The sequence below is a fragment of the Pogona vitticeps genome, chromosome 3 (genome assembly GCF_051106095.1).
Source record: "Pogona vitticeps strain Pit_001003342236 chromosome 3, PviZW2.1, whole genome shotgun sequence".
In the NCBI taxonomy this organism is placed as follows: domain Eukaryota; kingdom Metazoa; phylum Chordata; class Lepidosauria; order Squamata; family Agamidae; genus Pogona; species Pogona vitticeps.
In genome coordinates this window covers 180,960,680-180,987,256 of record NC_135785.1, presented here as the reverse complement: position 1 = coordinate 180,987,256, position 26,577 = coordinate 180,960,680, and the positions used below count along the sequence as shown (strand labels likewise).

The 26,577-nt window shown below is 40.0% G+C and overlaps 1 protein-coding gene across 1 annotated transcript in view; it reads left to right on the top strand.

The window, feature by feature from the left end:
* The window catches only part of ANOS1 (anosmin 1), a 118,699-nt gene that overhangs the window by 68,561 nt on the left and 23,561 nt on the right, over nucleotides 1-26,577 (top strand). The window contains exons 5-9 of the mRNA XM_072994389.2: nucleotides 1,152-1,336; nucleotides 2,236-2,365; nucleotides 18,930-19,135; nucleotides 21,672-21,819; nucleotides 24,784-24,927. Coding sequence (XP_072850490.2) covers nucleotides 1,152-1,336; nucleotides 2,236-2,365; nucleotides 18,930-19,135; nucleotides 21,672-21,819; nucleotides 24,784-24,927 — 813 coding nt within the window. The remainder of the gene's footprint in view (nucleotides 1-1,151; nucleotides 1,337-2,235; nucleotides 2,366-18,929; nucleotides 19,136-21,671; nucleotides 21,820-24,783; nucleotides 24,928-26,577) is intronic.

Below are 26,577 nucleotides of genomic sequence, written 5' to 3'. Positions count from 1 at the left end.
TGCCATGACCAGTAAAAGTTTGAAAGTGTTAAAGCTTTCTCCTTATTCTACTGCATTAGATAAAAAAATATACATTGAACGTGCCATTTTGTTGCATGAGAACTGTGATTCTCTAGACTAGATTGTTGCCAATATGAGGTTTGTTTGTTTTTTAAAGAAAGGAGATCAAATGGTTTCAAAGGAGAAGGATGAGAACTTCAGACAGGCTTCTAGTTATCATTTACAGCAGTGGTCCCCAACCTTGGGCCTCCAGATGTTCTTGGACTTCAACTCCCAGAAGCCTTCACCACCACCTCTACTGGTCAGGATTTCTGGGAGTTGAAGTCCAAGAACATCTGGAGGCCCAAGGTTGGGACCACTGATTTACAGGGTCATACTTATAGTAACATGCAGTTCCACTTAGCACTGTGAAGACAAGACTGAACCTTTAATTTTATGGTTAGATAAGGGTCACTGAAAATATGCCTCACAAAATTGTATTACAATTATTCCACTCCTAGTATGTGAGCCATTTTTAGATGCGTGGGAACAGTTTTTGCAGCCATTCTAGTGACAGAAGTAGCTGCTTCCCACTGCATTATAGAACTGTGTATATCCAGTGTGATTTTTTTTTGGGTCATCACATAAGGGACCACCTGATAGAAATAAATAGATGGCTTCATAATATTATCTGCACTAGAGATGGGGGTATTCATATTCGTAGACAAATACGAATAACCCCCTGCAGTTGGAAATAATGAGGGTCTGGCCCCATGGAGCCAGACCATCCACTCACTGTTTGGCAGCTGCACCTTCCTATCGTACTGTGATCTGCTGGACCCTCGTTATTTCCACCTGCAGGGGGATATTCGTATTCGTCTACAAATATGAATACCACCATCTCTAATCTGCACAGTAATCCACAGTATAGCTTAAGGCTGGATGAGTTTGTTTCTCTATACTTTGCTATGTGACTTTCCATTCTAATCAAATAATCCTTGGTAAATTTCACCAGAAGGCAAAGTTAAAATAAAGCATACAATATGAGGACAGATCACTTAAGTTTTCATTATATTTAGTGACAACAGATATATATCTAATCGGTGGCTATTTTAATGATGCAACAGATCTGCATGCATACAACTTCCTTTAATGGATATGTTATGTTACAGGTGTCCCTCTGAAACCTAGAAAAGAATTAAAATTTAGTGAACTTCCATCTGGTCAACTGGAAATTAAGTGGTCTTCAAAATTCAATATCTCCATTGAACCTGTTCTCTATGTGGTGCAAAGAAGATGGAATTATGGTATTCATCCCAGTGAGGATGATGCTACCATCTGGCAAACTGTAGCACAGGTGAGTCATTTTGACCTGAATATTTGTTTTCATGTTTTTCTTACTTAATATCACTGGTGTTGAATGAGAAGCTGGATGATGATGATGATGATGATGATGACAATGACCATCATCTTAGAGCTGCAGAGCTGGAAGGGACCCTTTGGATAATCAAGTTCAGACCCTCTCAAGGAGGCATCATAGGGAACTGAACTCCCAACCTCTGGCTCTGCAGCCAGATACATAAATAACTGACTGAGAAGTTGTAGCGGCCAACTACAAATTAGCTATCCCAACACCTTCCTCACTCCTCTGAAAGATTAAGACTTTCCCTTGGGGGTGGGCTGCACCTTAGAAATATTCTGCAAGGACAAAAAAATTTCCTTGATCTTCTTTTCATGTTTCTTAGCTTCAAGCTGTCGATAAAAGTGGCAGATCCTGTTGTCTATAACAAGACCCACATTAGGTCTGAGCTGAAAAGTTGTGGGTGAGACTTTCTTTGTCTGTGAAGATGACAGAGTACTTAGGAAGTGCAAAAGCAAGCAAGCCATTCATATCTTATCTTTAGCTTCATGTGAATTTCTCTTTCTAGCTGTTCCCCTATATTCAGAATCGCACTTGAACTTAACACGGTTTTTGGTGCAGAGTAGATCAATTGTGGTGCTTTACATAAGGATCTCATTTTTCAAAGAAAGATCGGGAAATAGACAAGATCTCTGCCTTAGACTCAGGTGAATTGTTACCATCCTGAATAGACTACACTGAGCTTGTTACACAAATCAAGTGACCTAATATCTAAGACCACTTCCAGGAATGTAGAAAACAAAGAAATTCCCATCCATTAACTAGCAAAATATAAAGCCAGCAGACTTGTTGCTGTTAATGTTGAGAGTGTTAAGCCAGTATATTTTCCTGTACAGACCACAGATGAGCGAATACAGCTGTCTGACATCAGGCCTAGCAGGTGGTACCAGTTTCGAGTAGCTGCCATTAATGTTCATGGCACTCGGGGGTTCACCGCTCCCAGCAAGCACTTCCGTTCTTCAAAAGGTGGGTATTGATTTTCCGCATTTCACAACCACCCTTAATTGGACTATATATACCCAATCGTCTTAACAGTTCTATAGTTGTAAACTTTCAAATTAGTTTTCTTATGCTGACCCACTTCCCCAATGAATCAGTGACCTTGGAGTTTATTTAATATTTTTCTCAAAGTTTCCACATACATAAAAGATACCATTAATGCATTGTGTGTTGTCCTGCAAGGTATCTCACCATGAATGACCTGTGTCAGTTTCTTTCAACCTTAGTTGTAATAGATGAATCACCCCCCTTGTAAATCATAGAACCTAATTCATGAACGGATATGAGACTCTCGTCTGATTGACCAGTTTGAGCTCCTACATTATTAGTACTTCTTATCACTTTAAGAACATAAGAAATAATTTTTGTACAGTGGTGCCTTGACTTACAAACGCCCCTACCGACGAACATTTCGACTTACGAACATCTCCGCCCGCAAAATTTTGTTTCGACTTGTGAGCGGAGCTTCGAGGTAAGAACAGAAAAAGGCAAGGGAAAAAGGCGGGAAATTCAAATTGTTGGTGGCAAAGAGGCTGCTTCTTTGTAGCTCTTTTGCCCCAACAGTTAGAGCAGGGGGTCAGGGAACTTTTTACTCCTGTGGTACAGGAGAAGGAAGGAGAGATGGGGCGGCTCCGGATTGCCACAGGGCGCAGGAAGCCGGTGCGCTCCCTGCCCGTCCCTGGTGCAAGTCTACCCATGAGTTAGGCCTGCCAAAGGTGTGGGTCTACTCATGAGTAAGGGCCCCCACCAGCTGGGGGCTGTCACTGGCCACCATCTGCCAGGGAGTGAGTGCCATCAGAGGAGGTTTCAGTCTGCCTGGTAAGGTGCTGCTTTTTGCTTTTTACAGGGTGGGTTTCGGCTGAGAGGGGTTATGTTTCTGTGCTGTGTTGTTATTTTTTTCGGTGATTATTATTATTATTATTATTATTATTATTATTATTATTATTATTATTATTATTATTATTATTATTGCAGCCTTCGAGGCTTGTTTTATTTATTTTTGGTTATTCTTTTTTTTAAAAGCCCCAGCACCTTCCAATGGGACTTTCTGTGTGCTTTATTTATTTATTTATTTATTTATTTATTTATTTATTTATTTATTTATTTATTTATTTATTTATTTATTTATTTATGGTGGGTTTTTTTTAAATGCTGGAACAGATTAATCCTGTTCCCATGCATTTCATTGGGAAATGGTGCTTCAACTTACGAGCATTTCAACCTACAAACACCCTTCTGGAACGAATTAAGTTCGTAAATCGAGGCACCACTGTATATAAAAAAAGAATTGTTCCTGTATTAGAATAGTGTGTATTTTTCCAGTCATTTCTCATGACCTCTCATTCCAGTCATCTCTCATCACCTCTCAGACATAATAAAAGCAGAAGAAAATTAAAAGTTTGAGAATTTCCCCTAGAAATTAGAAACATTATGGCTTAATCAAATGCTGAGCTTTAAACAAACATACACAAATTGGCCCATAAGCCTCAAGATCAGAGTGTCTTACCGATCTTTGTGAATATCAGCTACATTATACCATAAAAAAAGCAGAAAGTGTGTTGGACTTTGACTGACAGGAAACAGTGAGAGAAAGGCATCAAAATAGCTGGCCTTGAGTGCTGTGCACCTTGACTAAGCGCTGTTTGTTTTTGTGCCAAAAGTACTGAAATGTTTTTGACTTGTCCTCTTGCAAGAAGTTCTTATTGAGAGGTAATACTCTTCCTGTCTCGGTGATGCATAGGTTCCAACATTTCGGTTTCTTATTCTTCTATGTGGATATGCAGTCCATGCACAACAGGGAGGGTAACAGATGTTTTCTTAATCAACCAGGTTGCTCAACATATGTAATGTATGGTAGCGTAAATTAGACTTCCTAATTTATTTAATTACAGTTATGATGACTGAAAATCATTTTTCATTTCTCACAGTTTTATTTGTTTATTTGTGCTGTAAGATGTTGGCAGGAATCCTATTAATACATTGCCATATGTTAAAAAGTGGGCATAGGTATTTCTTATTGCCTACCCACCACACAACTCAAATGCCTGCTGGCTTACAACTTGTCATAATGTGCTACTGAAAGTTATGCCACCAGCATTAACACCCATAGAAATATACAATGAGATTTCAGCCATTGATGATTCTGCTGGATGGAGGGGACTTTATATAATTCTACCAAATACTTAAGGCTCCACAAAATGTTTTTCATATCTGTAATAAAAAACAATGAATAAGAGGGAAAATTTTTTTGTCTAGTTTGTGGTACTCTGACAGTTCACACCCTTCCAATTTTACAATTGCAATGTGATATTTTGAAAATTGAAAACATGGTCCTGCTGTCACATAGGCGGCTATTGTTCATTTACAGAATGTCGCGTATATCACCAGTTCTGAAATTGTGTGAGATCCTGTGTCTTATCTGTAGACACTGGTAAGTGGTAACAGGTTTATCATTCCTCTGGTGTCAACAAGATTTAGTTCAAATAGATCGAATCCATTCCTACTATCTTACCAGGATAAAATTAAGTGTAAGGTAGTAAAGGAAACAAGTGTCCTCAGGAGAGCTTGATGCCATTCCATACTTTTCACAATAAACAGAATCATTCCCACTCTTAAATTCTTTTTCAGAATCATCTCAGTTGTGCAGATTATCAGGATATTAGATATTGTGGTGTTTGTTAATAGTGTATGTTTTAAAGAAACAATTCAAGCAAGTGAATGTATTTGGTCAGAAACTCTAGCAAAAACAAACACATTAATATACCAATACAGAATTCAATAATATACTTAGTGATTGCATGCTTATATCATATATGAATAACAAAATTATTCAGGCAACAATCAACAATGTGGGGATAAAGAAACATGTTGAAGAATGGTGTTTTAGCAAGCCTTTAAATGTTATATAGAATGATGATTCTATGACTCTTAGGACTATTGGCTAATATGTCAGGCAACAATGAAACTTAATGAGATTTAAGGATACTTAAATTAATGGATAGCACCCATTTACTTTTAACCAAAGAACCTTAGGAAATAGCAGAAGGCAATTGTGAAAGTTCACCTCCCCGCCCCTTTTCCCCCTTGACAAACAAGCTGGACTCAAGCTCTTGTTTTAAATCATCAACCCTTACTTCAAACTCTGTACACAACATATTAATGGGTAACAATGGTTCTGTTTCCACTTTTTCCTCCAGTGGGGGAGGGGGGAGGCAAAGGAGTTCAATGAACGATTCACTGATGTGTCCAGTATCCCCATGTCTTGGGTCCTGTCAGTTCTGGGTTTCAGTGCCTCTCATAGGTCCCTTGAATCTGGCAAACACAACAGGGGAAATGATTCGTTTGTTCACCATTCCCCTGCTCTTGTGGTCCTTTCTGGTGAGGCAGTTTCAGTTCCCACCTCTTTCTCTACCTCATTCTCCTCAGGTCCAACAGAGGACTTCTCATTTTCTTCTGTTTCCTGTCTTTCCTCTTTGTTATCTTAGGCTCCCTCTACCTTCCAGGGCTGAGAGGATGGCACTCGGGTAGCACCTTCTCGCACCCCTCATTTAGGTCCGGGGATATTTTAAAGTTTCTTCTCAGTATTCTGTATACTTAAGTTGTTTTGTGGTGTTTTTTAAGGGTGTTCCCTCCCCTTAGTTTTTCCCAAATTATTTAAATTTATTTATGCAAATTTTGTAGTTAACCTGTAATTGTTGGGGTACACAGATACCTGCTTCTTGTCTGTGGGTGGTATAGGTTTTTTTTTTCTGTAGCTCAACAAGCATGGGAAGACTCCGTTCTGAACTACTGAACTCAACTTTAAATACAGTTTTAATGCTGCACCCAACAACTGTACCATATCATTGGTTTGTAGGAGGGACAATCTGTTGTCTCCAAATGGATTACAACTCCTACCCTTCCTCGCCTTTTTTGGCTAAAACTGATGGGTGGTACAGTCCAAGAAGACTGGCAGCCCACAAACTACCTGCCCCCTTTGCACTATATGGAAAATGATATTGTACTTTGTACTTAAAATTAGTGTCAGTTGCCCACCCCTGCTGTAAAGGAATTCCAAGTACATTCTCTTAGACAACAAGTACTCCAGAAAAACACAAGGGAAAAAAACCCTTCCAGATACAGCTTTTCTTCTGTATGATGAAGGGCATTGGCATAATCTACAGAATAGGCTTTAAATTAGGCTGACAGCATTGTTTTCATGAGACATAAGTGTCCATGCTATATGTGATTTCATGCATTCACATAACACAGAGTGTTTGGAAAACCAGAACATACACCCACTTGTACCAATAAAAATCTCTGTATTTCTCCTATGGGACTAATAAAATTTTTATATTGCTGTACAGCTGGTTTGTGTGTGCCAGTTTTAGTGGGCAAAGCCTGTCCCTTTGCATGTTCCCCGAAACTGTTTAATAGTCGCAATCCTGCCTGTGCTGCAGGTTTAACAGTTTTTTTTTAGAGTTGCGACATTTTTAAAAAGAGCTGTGGGTGATCTCAATTTAATTAGAAGAGAAAAACACTCTCATCTAATGTGTAAAAAGATTTTGAATTATTGCTAAACCTTCTGTTATATACATAGTTGAAAATGAGTTTTCCAGAGTCTTATGTTTTTTTCCCTTATGGTGCACATTGTAGAGCGAATTCATTTATTCTCTTCCTTTCCCTCAGCCCTTAAGTATGTAGCATTAACATTCCTCCAGATGTGATACATTTCAGTGGCAATATTTTTGGCCTCAGTCAGGTCAAAGATTCTCAAGGCTTCTTGAGCCAGGAGGCAGAAGTGATTCTGCTTTGCATCATCTCTTTTTCCCCTCCTGCCTGTTAATGCATGCCAAGACCTTAGAGGTGGAAAACAGCATAGAATTTGGATGTCACATTCACTTGATCCTCTGCAACTTTTTACCCTAGCACCTGTGCAATACTAGATGATCCCACTTGACAGTACTCTGACCAGCCACTGGGGAACTTTTTGTCACGTTTCCTGCATACAACTTTGACTCAAATGTGTGCCCACTTGACCAAATGGGGTAGAACTGGTTAGTCACTTCTGTTGCCTGATACCATCTTGTATAGTTTGTGTTGAAATATATGTTCTCTAGTGCATAGACTATTTGACTTGTGCCAGACTTTGCTATCTAAGACAGCGGTTCTGGCAGTGCAACGTATCAAGCCATTTTGCATGTATGACGACCAAAAGAGAACTTCATTATCCAAATTTTACTTTTGGGGTTATGTGTTATTACTGATTGCAGATACAAAGCACTCCCTGTCAAACTTCCCCAAAGCATATCATAGTTGTGGACTTTGGTTCCAATCATCCTTTGGCCAATTTTCCATCCACAAAGAGGTGTTTTGTTTGTTTGTTTGTTTGTTTTGTTTTTGGTCCATGACAGTTGTTCATAAATCTCTAGAAACAGGCTGGGTGTGTTAGTTTGCTTACAGCAAAAACAGAAAAGATTCTCGTGGCATGTTGAAGGCTGGCAAGTTTTGTTTGGCATAGGCTTTTGTAGACTGTAGCCCACTCCTTCAGTATTTAAGATGTTTCAAGACTATATTTGCTGAAATCTTATTGCTTGGCATAGTAAATTGCACTAGAGTAGACCTGTTGAATCGGTGGGGATTTGGTCAGTCGAATCTTCAAGTTCTTCAAATGGCTGTACCCTTGTTGCAACTCAATTTAGTGTAGAGTAGATCTATTGGATTCAGTGTAATTTATGGAAAGAGCTGACTCAGATCCCCCATTGATTCAGTGTGTCGAATGTGATTTACTTCACTAAGCAGGATTTTAGACACTCTCTTGGGCAGTATCCCTGGAAAAACAGTTGAGGACTTCAGACAAAGTAAGATAAGACAAACCCAGGAGTTTTCAACACAAGATTCTGAAGGTAGGTGTTACATACAGCACTGATGTTACCTGTCTGTCATGGGTTTGGAGGGAAAGTTCCATCCTATGGGGAGTGGAAGGCGGGACATCAGGAGGAGGGGCTGTACTGTATATATATGTGGAGTTTGTGTGGAGAGCTGGAGGAGAGCTGAGAGAGAAGCTGGGAAGAAGAAGCTGGTGTGGGAGTCTGTGTGTCAGACAGGGTACTACTGTGTGTCAGTCAGTACCAACCTGATAGGTTCAGGTGTCTTTATGGGTAGCCAGAACTGATAGGTTCAGGGTCTGTGCTTTATTTAAAGGTGTTCTGTGTGAACTAAACTGGTGTATGTATGATTGAGACTAAGCCACGTTACTGTATCTAATTCACTTGATCATTTTATTTTCCCTGTGTGTGATTTAAATAAACCTCATTCCTTTATTTGTTAAAAATCCATTCCTGGTCTGTGTGACTCCTTACAGGGAATGGTTGGTGGCAGCTTAGTGAAACTGTGGTATATCCCAGTAGGTCTGGGGTTGTCACATTGATTGGTGTCCAGCGTGTGGGATACGACTGGTCCAGTTGTCCAGTGGTCCAGCAAAGCCTTGGCAAGTGTGCCCAGAGCAAGGGGGGTCTAGTCAGGGACAATCTGAGGGCGCGTAGGTAATCTTCTAGGCGTACCTCACGGGGAGGTGCGCTAGTGGAAGAACGTGCCAACTGGGGAGACTAGATTAGGGAGCTCTGAGGCAACCAGTTTTGGCGGGAAAAGGCTGAGGCAAAACTGTGTGAAGTAACAGTGATCTAGCCTGTCTGCTGAGAGGCCTAGCAGAGGGGGGTTGGACTCTGGCTGGCAACAGTTGCAAGTTAGTGCTGAAGAACAGCAGCAATCTATAGAAGGCTGGTTCTGAGGCAAAAGAAAAAAAAAAGTGGTCGCTTTATTCTGAGGCTTGACTTTTGAAAGCAGCCTGTTCTGGGGGGGGATTATGCCCTTGACTCGAAGCCAAATGGCAGAAATGGGTGAAGTGAGGGAACCCCAGGTGGACCAAGGTTCTGAGGATGAATTTGGCTCAGTGCAGGATGAGAGCACGGGAGAACAGAACCCAGAACTCAGGAAAATGCTCATAGCCCAACAGCATGAACTGAGAGTGAGGGAAATGGAGGAAAAGGAAAGGGAGAGGCAGAGACAATTTGAAATGGAAAAAGAAGAAAGATTGGAGAGAGAGAGGATGGCGTTTGAGTTAAGAAAATTGGAAAGGGAGGCCAGAGAAAGAGCTGAAATCAGGCAGGCAGAGGCAGATGCCAAGGAAAGGGGAATGGCCATGAGGATAAAAGAGATGGAACTGAAACACAGAATTAGAATGGCACAATTAGAATTAACATTCCTCAATAAGAGAAATAACAATTTATCAGTTGAAGAAATTGCGGAAAGAGAAAAGTATGAGGCTCAGGCCAGACAAAGTGAGCAAGATCTTGAAAATTATAATCAGCAAAAAGACATTAAATTAAAAGAAATCAGAGATAAGACTGAAGAAAAAGTAAAAGAGATAAAAGCTAGGGCTGAGGAAGAAATTTTACAGATCAGGGCTGAGTTTGAGGCTAAGCAAAAGGAGCTGGATTTGAGAATAATGAGTAGAAATAGGAATAACAATAATGGTGAAGGGAAGCCCTCAGACATGAAATCACCTAGACCTCAGATTTTGGAGGGAAAACCAAAACCAGATGAGAAAGACTCCAAGTACAGCAGAAAATGTTATTTCTGTCAAGGAAAGGGCCACCTAATCTCAGAGTGTGAGAAATGGAAGCAGATAAAGGGAAATTTGCCTCATGATTTGAGTGGAACCAAGCCAAAAGCTGTGTTCTGTGTCCAGAAAGAGCAAAGCTCCTTGCCACTGAGGGAGCCTGTTGCCATGGCTACTCAATCTGGAACAGTTACATCTGCTGATCAGGCTGAGGAAAATGGTCCTCTGGTGGAGGTCAAGCGCTGCTTACTAGTGAGAACAGATTCTCAGTTGTTTGAAACCGCAGGGGTGGACGTAGGAATACTTGACCATCAGTATAGGGGGCTGAGGGATACTTGTTCCCAGGTGACCCTGTGCCATCCAGATATTATTCCTAGGGAGTATATAATCCCGAATGAGAGCATGAAGGTAGCAGGGATTGAGGGACAGGTGATCTCGCTGCCAGTAGCTGAGGTACCTGTGAACTTTCAAGGCTGGAGGGGAGTTTGGCGGCTAGCGATTTCATCGACTCTGCCAGCAGCCGTGCTCGTGGGAAATGACCTGGCTGAACATGTGAAACGGGTGCTAGTGATTACACGCTCACAAGCTACCACGGGGACAGTTCAGGGGGGTACTGATGAGCCCGAGACGGAAGCAGAGGGAAGTTCAGAAGCTGTGGTGGAAACCTTGACCACGGACAGCAGATTTGGCCAAGAGCAAAAGGCAGACGCCACTCTCCAAAAGTGTTTTGAACAGGTGACAGACGCCCAGGTAACACCTGAAACCCCAGTGAGATTTCTAGAGAAAAAGGGAATTTTATATAGGGAGACCCTGAGGAATATCTCAAAAGGGGGAGATGGGATCAGAAGTCAGCTGGTGGTACCTGAAAAGTATCGCCCCATGATCTTACAAAGGGGGCACTCTGACATGTTTGCTGCGCACTTAGGGGTGAACAAAACACAGCAGAGAATCACACAGAATTTTTATTGGCCTGAAATAGGGAAGCAGATCAAGGAGTTCTGTAAACAATGTGATGTGTGTCAGAGGCAGGGGAATAACCGTGACAGGACTAAAGCAAAGTTGTGCCCTTTGCCTGTGATTGACACTCCGTTCAAATGCATAGGGGTGGATATTGTGGGACCTTTGCCCAAGGCCACAAAGAGGGGGAACAGGTTCATTCTCACCATTGTGGACCATGCCACGAGGTACCCTGAAGCCATACCCTTGACTAACATTGAAACTAACACAGTGGCAGATGCCTTGGTGGGGTATATGTCCAGGATGGGATTTGCCTCAGAAATAATCACAGATTTGGGCGCATCGTTCACATCGAAGCTCATGAAACGGTTATGGCAAATCTGTGGAATTAAGCACAAGGAAACCACTGCCTATCACCCTGAAAGTAATGGGTTAACTGAGAAGTTCAATGGGACCCTGATGCGCATGATTAGGGCTTACTTGGCGGAGAATCCAAACAATTGGGACCAGAAGCTGCAATCCCTTTTGTTTGCTTATCGATCAGTGCCACAAGCCAGTACCGGGTTCAGTCCGTTTGAACTTTTATTTGGGAGAAGGGTGAAAGGGCCCCTTGATTTGATCAAACAAAATTGGGAGCAGATCACCCAGGATGACCCACAAGACGTTGTGACATACATAGACACCTTGAGGAATGACCTAAAGAGAAACCTAGAGCTAGCAGCAGAGACCCTGCAAGCTCAAAAGGTCAGAAAGAAAGCTTGGGATGACCAGGAAGCCAGGGAGAGGCACTTTAACCCAGGGGAGGGAGTGCTTTGGCCTAGGCTCTGCAAAGAGAACAAACTGCAGTTGGGTAGCCCAGAAATAAAATACTTGGGTCACATAGTAGGGGGAGGAGTGATAAAACCCCTAGAGGCCAAGATAGAAGCAGTTCGTGATTGGCCTAGACCCAACACCAAGAGAAAAGTCAAATCATTTCTTGGGTTGGTGGGCTACTACAGAAAGTTCATCCTGAGGTTTAGCGAGATAGCGACTCCGCTGACCGATCTGACGCGGAAGAAGACTGATGACCGCATCCCGTGGACCAGCGACTGTGAGGAGGCGTTCCAGAGGTTGAAGGAGGCCCTCATCAACTATCCAGTGCTGCGTGCTCCAGACTTCGACCGGGAGTTCATCATCTACACCGATGCGTCTAACAGCGGGGTAGGAGCAGTTCTTTGCCAGGAGGATGAAAATGGTGACCAGCATCCAGTGTCCTACCTGAGTAGGAAACTCCAGAAGGGTGAGAGACATTTGGCAACCGTGGAAAAGGAGTGCCTGGCCATAGTCTACGCGATCCAGAAGGCCAAGCCTTACATCTGGGGAAGACATTTTATTCTGTGCACTGACCATTCACCACTGCAATGGTTAAAGACAATGAAATCCCACAATAGTAAACTTATGAGGTGGGCTTTAAACCTGCAAGACTATGACTTTGAAGTGAAGGTGGTCAGAGGGTCAGTGAACTGTGTTGCTGACGCCTTGTCAAGAAGACCTGAAGAATGAAGACGGCGAAAGAAACATGGACTATGTATATATTTTGGTGACCAAAGGTTAAATGTACCTGTTGTTTATTAAACATGCGTGGTTTGTATGAATAAAGGTAACTTGATGTATTGGAAATGGTAAATGTTTAAATGCCTAATTGACATGTTTGGAGTGTAAGTATAAGTAAGTATGATATTGTATGTATAACTGTTTTTGTGTGTTTTAACCAGGTTGTTTTTTTGGAGAAAAGCACCTTAGCTTTCCCCCTACAAAACAACTTATAAAGAGGGGAGGTGTTACATACAGCACTGATGTTACCTGTCTGTCATGGGTTGGAGGGAAAGTTCCATCCTATGGGGAGTGGAAGGCGGGACATCAGGAGGAGGGGCTGTACTGTATATATATGTGGAGTTTGTGTGGAGAGCTGGAGGAGAGCTGAGAGAGAAGCTGGGAAGAAGAAGCTGGTGTGGGAGTCTGTGTGTCAGACAGGGTACTACTGTGTGTCAGTCAGTACCAACCTGATAGGTTCAGGTGTCTTTATGGGTAGCCAGAACTGATAGGTTCAGGGTCTGTGCTTTATTTAAAGGTGTTCTGTGTGAACTAAACTGGTGTATGTATGATTGAGACTAAGCCACGTTACTGTATCTAATTCACTTGATCATTTTATTTTCCCTGTGTGTGATTTAAATAAACCTCATTCCTTTATTTGTTAAAAATCCATTCCTGGTCTGTGTGACTCCTTACAGGGAATGGTTGGTGGCAGCTTAGTGAAACTGTGGTATATCCCAGTAGGTCTGGGGTTGTCACAGTAGGTTTTGTTTTTAGCAACATTTATATTTGCCTAATATGACGGGCAGTAGTATTTACCCAGTAAAACAAAACTGCTCTTAGTCTTTCTTTGAAGAAGAACATAAGGGGAAAGGGTTGCTTATAGCATAAATGTACTTTATCAAAACTTGATGTACAGTTAGATTGGAAAATGAAGAGGGAACTTTATATTGTTACAGTGTTTCTTTTTGTTTAAAGACCTGGACAAACAGTATATTGTGTGGGATATTTATTGATTAGACAAGGTAGACACAAATCGCAGTGTTCTGCAAGCATTATGTCACTCTTGGCTTAAATAGGCTATCCTTTCTGGAAGTGAGAGGTGATGGCTTTGTCATGTTATTTAGTCCAAAGCTTGTTCACTATATGGAATACCTCTGATCAAGATCAAAATCCATGTGTTTATTGTTTCCCTTCGCTATGTAAGTGACTACTATGAACTGAATTACAAAACACAAATATCCACTTATGAACTCTCAAGTAGACTCATTTCTTACTACTTGATTAACAACAAAACTTAAATGAGAGTCCTTCAACCAGTAGCAGCTCCAAACTGTGTGCACACTGTAACACCAGCTGCACATAATAGCTAAATGTGCTCATCTATAATCATGAGTGGATCTCACACCCAGAGGGACAAGGAGGTGCACTGAAAAACTTATTAATTATTGAAATCCAGAAAGGGTAAAGGCTCTTAGAATGTAACATTCAGAAGGAGCAGAGACCTTGTAAGAAAAAAAAACAAGTAAATATGTGTTGCGAATGCTCTGTGCCATAAAACTAGTTTATCCCTCCATTATCTGTGCTGTGTGCCATTAAGTTTGAATTGACTTGGGCTAACCCTAACTGGGCTTTCCCAATAAGTGAGATGCTTAAGGAATGTTTTTTACCTGTACCATTCCCCTGCGCACCATGAGTCTCCATGAGCAAGTAGGGATTTGAACCTAAATATCTTGAGTCCTAGTCTGTCACTCTGTCTACTACACCACACTCCAGACATGAAGACAAATAAAATACGACAACTGTTGCCAATATTGTCTGCAGTGTTTTTCCAAGTTTCTGTGTTATTTTGCTTTTAACAGATGGGACTAGCTCTCTCTCCTTAAGTTTTTCAAGTTAACCCTTTTTTTGAATACTTGAATAGAGCTGTTAATGTCCGTTGAGGGATAAAATAAAAATGAGGGGATGATTTAGAAGAAAATAAAAATGAGGGGATGATTTAGAAGAAAATATGAACTTTATTTTATTTATTTATTCTATTTATACCCCGCCTATCTGGTCAATATGACCACTCTAGGCAGCTTCCAGACAGGTAAAAATACAATAACATATTGTATGCATTTAAGCATGCCACCATCTACATTTTTTCCTTATTCTCCCTGAGTATTTTGATCCTGTTTAGAGATGGGGTTATTCATATTCATAAACGAATACCCCAACAGGTGGAAATAACCATCCACTCACCATTCCACTGCTGCCGCTGGCTCCGCTCTCCCGTCCTATCGCTCTGGAGCTCGCAGTGGATTAGCCACTCCTGGCAGGAGGTGGGATGACGAGCCTCTCTGCCAGGTCAAAGAGTAGGTAATCCATCAAGTTACTTTCCTGTTCATAGGAAAGTAAACTCTATTCATGTTCTTGAGAAAAGTCTTGAAATGCAGTTTTAAAGATAGAACATATGTTAGTAGGGTTTAAGCAACAGTCTCCCCTGGAAATACAGACTTCAGATTATTAGATTAGTGTGAACCATCTTGGTGACTGTCTTGATAGTACCCTGTTTCCCTGAAAATAAGCCCTAGTATGATTTTTCAAGGTGCTCGTAATATAAGCCCTACCCTGAAAATAAGCCCCACCTAAGTGAAACCCCACTCTCCACCACTGTGCAGAAACCAGAAGAAGATGACATGACTGTATTTGAATAAATGTAGATTGTTCTACATGAAAAAAATAAAACATCCCCTGAAAATAAGCCCTGATATGTTTTTGGAGCAAAAATTAATATAAGACCCTGTCTTATTTTCAGGGAAACACGGTATTAACGAAAAACAAAATCCATATTGTGGTAATACCTTTATTAGGCCAGTAAGGATAGATTGTGAGGGAGGAAGGCTTGATATTAAAAGTCATGTCATCTCTATGTTATTTTGAGATGTAGTAGAGAATTGTCTGCAGACTCAAAAGGGACTCATCACAGTGATCTGCTTTTAGCGATTACTCAGAATTACCTTTAAGATGCCTGGGAGTTCCTTTTTTTGAAACTCAGTAAAATTTGAGTATCCGTTTTGAAAACCCAATGAACTCAGAACTGTTCATGTCTCTTCAAACTCAGAGGCTCCTTGCCAGTGGAGAGCAGTGTGGCAAGCTGAGAGATTGGTTGTAAGATTAGATAAAGAATGTCAGATAGGTTAGCTGTACCTAGTGGTTGAAGAGAATAGCTCCTCAAATGATGAAGTTCCTGTTCCAGATTACATAAATCCGTCTTTCTGTAGGGTATGTTTCCAGTGCTGAATGGCTAGATTAAGTGACTCAAAAGTGTGCTGCTTATATACCACCCCATACCACTTAAAGCGGTTTAGAACTTAATTATGCAGGTTATGCTGACTCTGATAGGACATTTACAGTAAGTGCCCTCCCTGGTGAGCTGGGTACTCATTTTGCTGATTGCAGATGGATGGAAGGCTAAGTGAACCTGAACCCATTGGGACTGAACTCAGGTTGTGAGCTGAGTCTTGACTGTAGTACTACTGCGGTTTAACTACTGTGCCATGAGGCTTCTTAAGTGCTAAAGATCAGTAATCAAACTAAGCAAGGTAAAGGTAAAGGTTGCCCTTGACAATTTTTGTCCAGTCGTGTTCGACTCTAGGGGGCGGTGCTCATCCCCGTTTCCAAGCCATAGAGCCAGCGTTTTGTATGAAGACAATCTTCCGTGGTCACATGGCCAGTGCGACTTAGACACGGAACGCTGTTACCTTCCCACTGAAGTGGTCCCTATTGATCTACTTGCATTTGCATGCTTTCGAACCACTAGGTTGGTGGGAGGTCGGACAAGCGACGGGGCTCACTCCGTCACGTGGATTTTATCTTACAGCTGCAGATCTATAGACCTTACAGTACAGAGGCTTCTGCGGTTTAGCCCACAGCACCACCACGTCACTAAGCAAACTAATTTGCAAATTCCAGGTGGCAAAAGAAACTTCTGATGTGATGTGCACATACAGTCAGCCCTTTCTTCTTCTAATTATGGGTTACTTGTTAAGTCTTTCTGTCCCATTTTAGGCACCATAGTGCCTTGGTCTGACATTGTTTTAAAGGGCTAACATGTTTTGTTTTTGTTTCTGCGATTTCATTATCCACAGACGAAGAAATCCTCCCCAAGAAAGCTGAATTAGTCTCATTCTAAGAGAAATAATAAATTATTTTGAGTATCTTTTTTCTTTGCCCAGAAGTTTAAATACAATCACTTGTTACATTTGCAACCTAGGAGTTGAATGGGGTATTTTGAAACAGAAGTACATACAGCTGAAATCCCCTCTTTACCACTTAATAATTAAGTACTGTATTTTATATCTTCTCCATTCTGGATTTTTGATAGAAATATGTGGCAGGAAGAATATGTATAATTCAGATGGAGTACAGACGTGTTGCTCTAAACTTTGAAGAGGGCTTTTAAAATGTGCCTCAGAGACTGTGCCCAAAGAAGTGAAAGAAGTATTGATAAACTACAGCTGGGAACAAAACTAAAACATGGCCATTTTGTTTTCAGTACGCAAAGTACACGAAGAACTAATAAGATGAGATGGCAGAAGAAAGTTCATTGAGTTTCATGAAAAAATAAACAATGATGCTTATATTTTGTGAACAGGACAATAACAAAGAAAAAAATGGAATGCCATTTATTTTGCCGCTTGAGTTGCATTTGCCTAAAGTGGAATTAATTTAAAAAATGTCGAAGTCTGTGTAGAACAATGAGAATAACCATATATTGTACAGAAGGAGCTTTTACAAAATAGAGTAAGGGGAGAAAAAAAAAGATGAATGTTATTTTAAGTAGTTTGCTTCTTGATAAACAATAGAAAAGAAAAACAAAAGTTTGCTTTTTCGTAAGTTTTCAGCCTCATAACAAATAATTAATAATGCATTGAGTTAATGTAGTAACAGTGAGGAGTATGGACTCATAATATACTGTGGTTTTTATGAATGAAATGTTTTAAATGTAAAAGAATGTAGCAATGAATGAGGATGTACTGCCCAAATAGAATTTTAAGGAATTACTCCAAGTGAAGGCATTTGTGAAGCTGAGGGCTATTTCGACAGTGAGCTGAGTCAAGACATAGCTGTCTGGGCAAGCTGATGTTTCTTACCCAAGCAACCCTACTCTTTGAAGGTTCATGTTATAATGAGATACCCAGATGATTTTGCAAACACTTTGTGACTGATTATTTGGTTTCGTTCTGATATTAACTCTTTACTGGGACAATGTCAGCTATGATGAATCATAGAATCTGTTCTCTTTACCTGAGAGGTCTGTAAATCTTATAGGATTACTTGCGGTAGTCCTATAAGATTTAAGATTTACTATTTGGGGTAGTAATCCAAATCAGGAGCTGACAATCTGCTAGTCTTTAGTCAGTTAATTCTGTCTTCCTTAATAGTGTTTATTTTATTTTATTTTATTTTGCATACTTGTATACTGTAAATGAGTTTTCCCCCACCATGGATTATTTATCTTGTGGTTAATATGATCAATTTAATGTTTCTGGAAACCTTATTTAGCATCTTGTTCACAATTATAAAAATGTTCAAGTGAACTATGCATTAAATGAGTAAATGTGAATGTCATTTAAAAATGTTCATCTAGCTTTATTTCTGGCTAGAAATGAGGATCTCTTTTGGCTTCCAGTTGAAGAAAATATTCCATTTCCATTTCTGTTTCTAATAATGTTCATATTTCAATAACATATTCCCATGATTAGGAAAGACTGCATTCCAGCAAACATGTTTTTAAGCAACATAGGTTCTACCCAGTGGTGTTCCTCCACTTTGGGCTCCAGCAAAGGGACTCATAAATGGAAAGGAGAAATGTAGGGGTTTTGTTTTGTTTGCAAGTAATTCATTCCCTGGCAGCCTCCTGCACTCAATCCAAATCTGCTTACATTGATCCAGGTGGTAAGGGAGCTATCTCCTCTCAGATGGCTGCTAAACCTACTCAGGAGTGTTTGTTGAAAGTGTTTGCAAATAACCAGTGGAAAATCCAAATGAAGAGTGCCTAGAGTCCTGTTGGTGTCCATGTAAGATTTGTGGAACTTGCCTTGACCAGTTGTGCCTAACTAGTGAGATACTGGAGCATATCTTAGGTGATGTCTAGTTGCAGTCCTGATTGTACAATTGCAATGTGCCCCAGTTCTTTGTCTGTTAACCACAATTAGTCATGACAGGTTGTGGAATCCAGTAAGATTCCAGCCAGTGTTTTCCTACATTGTTGTAATCATAATATGATTAAATCCTTAGAAGTCATGCAGTTCATTTTGTAGACATTTGTCCTAACATTTATAGATTATTTTTGTTTTTCAATATTAGACTGGTTACACAGATCACCAACTTTACTGCTTTCACTTCCTGCTGCAGATCCATCTGCTCCACTTGCCCCAAGTAATCTCCGAATTTCCAACTCTACCACAAACAATGATGGAAGTGTAAATGTAAGAATTATTTGGGACCTCCCAGAGGAGCCAGATATCCCAGTCCATCACTACAAAGTCTTCTGGAGCTGGACAGTCAACAGCAAGTCTCTTGTCCCATCAAAAAAGAAAAGAAGGAAGACAACAGATGGGGTAATTTAGTTAAACATTTATAAAAATGTTGTCATGCACTTCTTGTTAGCCACATCCTAAGATGAAGATTCTCAACCCCTTAAAATGATAGAATACGTGATTCAGAAGTCTGCTGTGTGACAAAGGTGAACATATAATGTTTGCTTAAGAAGCCCACTGATAATTGGGACATTAGTTTTATTTAATGGAAAATAAATAGTAGTGCATTATTTAATTTCACAACAGGTGGCAAACAAGTGACTTGCATGTGGCAAGCTCTAATAAATTCCTACGCATTATAGTTATTACAAAGAACAAGATGATATCAATCACCTTCTTGTACAATCCCAATTTATAATACTGTACAGTGGTGCCTCGCATAGCGAGGTTAATCCGTTCCGGATTAACCTTCGCTATGCTGAAGCATCGTTGAACGGGGCAGGGAATTCCATTGGAACGCATTAAACATGGCCGGCTTAACAAGGGCGCGAAAACGCTGCGCGTGGCCATTTTGGGCCATTTCCGGGCTTCCGGCGGCCATTTTGGCCGCCGAACAGCTGATCATCGGGCTTCGTTTTGCCAAGATCGGTAAGCAAAACGCTTACCGGTCTTCGCAAAGCGAATTTTGCCCTATAAAAAAAACGTTGAGCGATTGCATTAGCGATCCGAAAAAACGGATCGCTATGCGATTTCGGCGTTATACGGTGCGCTCGTTAAGCGAGGCACCACTGTATTGTGGAAGGAGTTTCCACCTTTTCTACTTCATAACAACACTAATGTGCAAAAAACCAATGTGCCCTAAATGTAGAACTGCTTCAAATGAATTGTTAATATGTTAATATGAATATGTCAATGAAGAAATATCAGTAGACTATCACAAGCTAATGTCCAGTCTCATTGTGTAAATCTTTGTCTAGAAAACCCGTTGTGTCTGCAAGGGAAGTATGAATAAAGACGCCAATACTCCATTAGCATTCTAATTACTAGTCCCCTGAATTAACCCACACTTCAATACACAGTTTGTACACAAAAGTTTAAGAACTAATTTTCTAAAATGAGATGAAAAGGCAAACCATACAAAGGACACAAAACTTGGTGCATCCTGGTCTTCACTGTGCCCATAAGATGGACTCCTGTCACAGCGTTCCAAAGACAAAATTGACACCTAAAGAGGTAGAGATTATTTCTGTAGGAACCAGAGGGCCACCATATTACATTAGATCTTGTCTGATTTCAGAAGCTAAGCAGGCTCAGATTCAGTTAGCCTTGTGGTGCAGTGGTTAAACCGCAATACTGCTCTGAAGGCTCTGCTCATAACCTGACTTCGATCCTGGGCACAGGTAGCTGGCTTGAGGTTGACTCAACCTTCTGCGGTTGGTAACTTGAGTAACCAGCTGGCAGGGGATGGGCAATGTGCAGCCTGCATAATTCAGTTGTAAACTGCTCAGAGAGAGTTTTAAGTAGTATGGGGCAGTATATAAGCAGCACTCTTTGCTTTTGTATGGACTTACCAAGAAATATCAGGGGCCTTTAGCCAGGGCTAGGATAGAATCCTGCCTGAAACTCTGGAATGCTGCTCTGAGTCAGAGTTGACGATACTCGCTATATGGACCATTAGTCTGACTTTATATAAGGCAGTTTCTGATATTCCTAAATTATTTCCTCTCTTTGTACAGTTCTACGATAGCATCACATATACTAAGGTGTTGCATTGTCCCATTCTGATAGCAGAATAATCAAAGAAAAAAAAGAGATGCTTCTCGTTGCCTTAATAGAATGCTAAAATGTAACTATGCCTCTACTGAAATGTCTGCTTTTTTGAGTCCCAATTCTGGCCAGCCTTTTTATGGACCTGGCAATCTTTAATACAGGACCAGTTTTGTGACTTACACTCACACAAACATACAATGGTGATCCTTGAAATCTCGTTTGCTTTTATCAAAGGTTTATATCCCTATACTTTGTTTTTCATGTAAAAAATGTGGTAGTATTTTTACTGTCTCTCTACTTCACCTCTACTCAGACAGCTGTTAATAACAACAAGTATACTTTCAGAAAGAAATTCTGAATACAGATTAGTAGTAGTAGTTGTTGTTGTTGTTTTGACTTATATACTGCCTCATATTGCCAGAATACTCCCTGGGCAGTTCACAACACAATCATGCAATCAACAGTTTGCCTTCTCCCCAGTGAGCTGGGTATTCATTTTGCCGAACTCAGAAGGATGGAAGGCTGAGTCAACCTTGAGCCCGTTACGTGAGTCTATGGGTGTTGAACTCAGGGTGTGAGAAGAGGCTTGACTGCAGTACTGCAATTAAACTACTGCACTATGGGGCAGTGTTGTTTTAACAAATTAAGACTGCTATCCTAAATAGGTTTTTTGTGGAATATGATCCCATACATATTCAGACTTATGTCCCAGTAGGCATGCATTGAGTTGAGCTCCTTGTCTCATGTAGTAGTTCTCCCTGGAAAATGACATTGCTGAAAATGACATTGCAGCATTTTAGTAAATCCACACAATTGATCTATGAAAATATATTCTTTTTCATTGTAGTCTGAGAATTATGTGGTCCTTGAAGGCCTTCAGCCTAACAGTAACTACATGGTGGAAATTCAGGCAGTTACATACTGGGGTCAGGTACGCCTGAAAAGTCCCAAAGTGTCTCTCTACTTCACCTCTACTCAGACAGCTGTTAATAACAGTAAGTATACTTTCAGAAAGTAATTCTGAAATCTGAAGCTGGTCAGTTATTCTGATTTTGGATATAACAACTCTCTTCTGTTGCCTTTCCCTCAAGAACTTTTAGGAGTTTAATAGAGATACACATACACTGAAACATCTGAAACCAAATTGCTTTGTTTTCTAAGGAGAGCTCTTGTTTAAATGTTTGGTAATTACCGTATTTTTCGCTCCATAAGACGCACCAATTTTTTAGGAGAAGAAAACAGGAAAATATAATTTGTTTTCTTCACTCCATAAGACGCACAGACTTTCCACCCCCCTGTTTTGTGGGGGGAAAGTGCGTCTTATGGTGCAAAAAATACAGTAATCAGGCACCATCGGTAGAGTTTCTTTGTATATATGAAATCTCTCAGCCAGTTTCCTATATACATTTGAACTAACAGAGAACAAGATGAGTGGGTAAAAGCTCCCTTTTTGATACTTAGCCATTTCCGTCCCCCGCTGCAGATCATATTCAACTTAGTGTATAAAATCTTTGCCAAGCTAGGTCCATTTACCCTAATCTCCTCATGTGAATTCTGTGGTTTCATCAGTTTACATTCACTTCAAGGGCACCTTTTTCTTTCCATTACCACTGCTAGCTTTATATTTACTCTTTCAGCCACTTTAGTAGCTGATCTAATTATATATATTTACTCTGTTAGCCTTTCGCCCCCTACTTCTTGGCTTATTTTTCTAGGAAGCTTGTTATCTGTATCATCTTTAATTGCATTTTTCATAGTCAATTTTTGTATTTTGATTGCCACTCGAGAAGCAAAGTCCTAGGAACTTGACCCATCACTGATTATACAATAGCTCACCTTTGACAGCCCTGGCATAAATATTTCAGCTTTTAGATGCTGCTGCCACATGGTAATGTCTTGTAAGGTAGCTTCCACCAAGCAGCTATGTGGAATTAATTCCATTTCATTTCAGTGGCTAGTGTGAGTCACCGTTTCTCAGCTGACTTCCTTCACAGGATTATTCTGAGTGTAAGGTGGGAAGGAGGAGATTCTTGTTGGCCACCTTGACCACACTGGCAGAGGAACAGGATACAAATGCTACAGATAAATGAATGATTCACATTATGATTGTAACTTTAAGATAAAGTTGCTAGTCCAGTTTTTTTTCTGATATAGCTATAACTTTCTGCTTTTTCTAGTTATTCCCCCTCACTAAATAGTTGAGGGAGAATAAGATGGGGTTCAACTGCTGGCTCATGCTGTGCTCTGTGCTCCTACTTCACACCCTATTGCGGGTGTTGAAGTGATTATGAGATACACAGAAGTGTGTTTTTTTCCTAAAAGGTAGTTATTTAAATTCTTTTGAGAAACGCAAAAAATTGTGTTTTTTTAAAATTGCAAATATAATGGTAGCTAATTACTTGGGGATCCTTGGAACTATGGGAGAAATCCAATGTTAGTCCCACCTGGAGTAGACCCATTTAAATGGGAAAAACTTGTTAGTCACATGTAACAAGTCCTGCTGAATTTAATGGTTTTAAATTAATTGGATATAATGTTGAATTTACCCTATAGTTGTAGCTACTTATTTTATAAATTTAACTTTCCAGGCTTTGATTATTCTGTGTTTTAACAATTAGCTCATGAGAAGCTGATTTCTGAGATTAAATTTCAGCAAGGTTGGACAGGATTTATGACAATATATATTAATTCAAGGTTTGGGCTTTTTAAAACACTGTTGAAGTCTCCTTGCCATTTCCCCTGCACTGTGCAGAACAAATAATTCCTTCTTTTCCTATCATTATAGCTAGCTTTAAAAAAAAATCAGAGTCTTAGGACTGTCTAGTTTTTCCTATTTTTCACGAAACAGCAGAGATTGTAGTTATGTGAAGTCTGCTGTTGTTTCATCTTTGATTTCATTTTTCACATTCTGTGCTCCACTATAGTTAATTTGTATTCTGCGGCTGGTTGTTGTAGATAAAACTTATCATTTTACTGACTACTGCTTTGTTTGGCTGTAGTGGCATTGTTGCATATTAGACTAAGCCAACTGTTGTGTTTCTTGGAACACCAAGATACCTTTGAGTTCATGAAGACTTTGGTTCATTTTCCTTCATTGTCTACAGATAGATATCATGATCTTCCATGAGTATTGTTGGCTGGTATGTGTAGACTTAGAAAAAAGAAACGGAACATTTGAATATTTGGGAAGAAATAAATCTGCAACAATTAAAACAGGAAGTCATATTTAACTATTTGGATTTAGTATTTTTTGTTTAGCCATGTAATGGGAGAAGTCTAGCCTTAAGTGACAGTGTATATCTATAGTGACAGAATACACTATATTCATACACTGTTCCAATCGATATTTATAAAGATCTCTTGATATTGGGAGACACTACTGGTACTCAGAATACTTTAAGCGAAGAGTAGAACAGTCAGTAGGAGTTTTGTAAATGTGTTTAGCTGAATATGCTTATAGAATTAATCAAGATGCAAAATGTTGATAAGGGCCTCTACAGACCTTAATTCCAACCATATGAAAGTCTTTAGAGGTGCTGGTCTGCCAGGATTATTGGGGGTAGTTCTTATATTTATGTGCTGACTCCAGCCACTTTCTTGATCCTCAAATATTCCTGCTAAATGCCTGTGCAGAGCTATAGCCTTCAACATAGTATTCTACTATATTATTCATGACTAGACCTGATATGTTCAAATAAATGAAGGCCTTGTTGCCATAGGATCATGGCTGAGAGTTATTTTAATGTTTCTATCTTGAATAGTCTACTGATGTCTCAATCTCATGCTGTGTGTTACAGAAAGAGGTTACTTTAAAATTTTTAAAATCTCATTCCCTATTCTCAGGTCTCTCCAGGAACTATAGTTTAATGGCAGATTGTAGGTTTTTTGTACTTTTCCTAGAGGCCTACACTTGCTTAAATTATTTTGCAATATCGGGTGCATTCTATTTTGTCTTTCAGAGGAACACGTATCTACAATTGCAAAAGCAGTGGATGGTTTCCCATCCTTCAAAGGAAGAAGACCTGCTCGTCTCCTTGAAATTGGAGTGCCTTTTTATCAGGATGGTCAGCTTCAAGTGAAAGTTTATTGGAAGAAGACAGATGGTCAGTAGAAAGCTCTTTTTCGTACATGCTAAAAGTCACCTTATTAAGGGCGACTAATCCAACAGGTTCATGGTGGTGCTAAAGATACAAGTGTTGTTGGACTTAGTGCTAGTTTGATTAGGATTCTAGGTTTGAGGGTGGTTTATTTCAAACTAATTATAGTTAATGCAAGCCATAGTTTGTTGTTCTAGGCAACAGAACAAACTGTGGTTAAGGAAAAGTTTCCAGACTTTTCTTTCTTCTTGAGTGCAAAGAAAGCAATGGGGTTGGGATGTAGAGGAAACAAAAGTTTACTAAAGGTTGTTCAGTCATGTGATCCATAAAGGTGAGTGCTATAATCACTTGCATTATTTTCTGCCCTGAATCATCCCTCCCTCCAGTAATTCAAGTACTAGATCAGAGACAAAGAATTTTTCCCCCTTCCCATCCTGTTCCGTGGAATGGAAGGGAGTGTTGTAATGCTTACGAGGTAGAAATAACAACTGTGAAACCATTTTGAACTGCTGGTGGAACATGTTCTTGTTTTATGTTCTGACTGAAGGATAAAATTGCTCCCCCCTCCCTCCTTTCCTGCCCTTTTTTTTGACCTAAGTTCATCTTAGGTTAAAAGAAGAAAAAAGAAAAAGAATTCTCACCCTAGTGGTGGAGTACGGATTAACCGGCTTTGCATTAATTCCTAATGCCTCTACTTGTGAACGGCGCCTCTACATAAGAACCAAAAACAGCCAGAATGGATTAAATGATTTTCAGTGCATTCCTATGGGGAATTTTGCTTCGACTTACAAACGTTTTGATGTACTGACACCATTCTAATATGGATTAAGTTCGTAAATCGAGGTTCTACTGTACTACAGTGGTACCTCGACTTATGAACTTAATCCGTATTGGAACGGTGTTCGTACTTTGAAACGTTCATAAGTTGAGGCAAACTTTTCCACAGGAATGCGTTGAAAACCATTTAATCCGTACCTGCCATTTTTCGTTCTTATGTCGAGGCGCCGTTCTTAAGTTGAAGCATTAGTTCCTGTAGGAACTAATGCAAAGCCAGTTAATCTGTGCTCTACCATTAGGGGGAGAATTTTTTATTTTATTTTTTTTTCTTTTGACCTAAGATGAACTTAGGTCAAAAAAAGGGCAGGAAAGTTTTTTTTCCATTCGCAAGTTGAGGCTTCGTTCGCAAGTCAAAGCAACATTTTGCGAATGGAGCCGTTCGTAACTCAAAATGTTTGCAAGTGGAGACATTTGTAAGTCAAGGTACCACTGTACAGGATGTGTATCAACATGAATTAGCCCATGGGTCAGGTTATATGAAACAGGAAATATTCCTAATGTTCCTAGGCATAATAGACACCGAGAGGTATAGAGCAGAAAGGTATAGTGCAATTAGGTGAGGACAATGGCTTCTCATTTTGAAAAAGAAAAATGGGTCTTTCATTTTCTCTGAGACAGAGCTGAATTTTTTTAAATGCTGAAGATGCCACAAGAAACCTGATTTTAACTCTTATCAATGAAAAGAAGAATGTGCTCATTACTGGATTTTCCTGGTCATTTTAGCTGTGTGAAAATGGAATTTATGTGCTATTTTTGTAATGCAAGAAAAACATACAAATTGCTTTTTAATTCCTCTTGCTGGGAACTGATAGTTCCAGC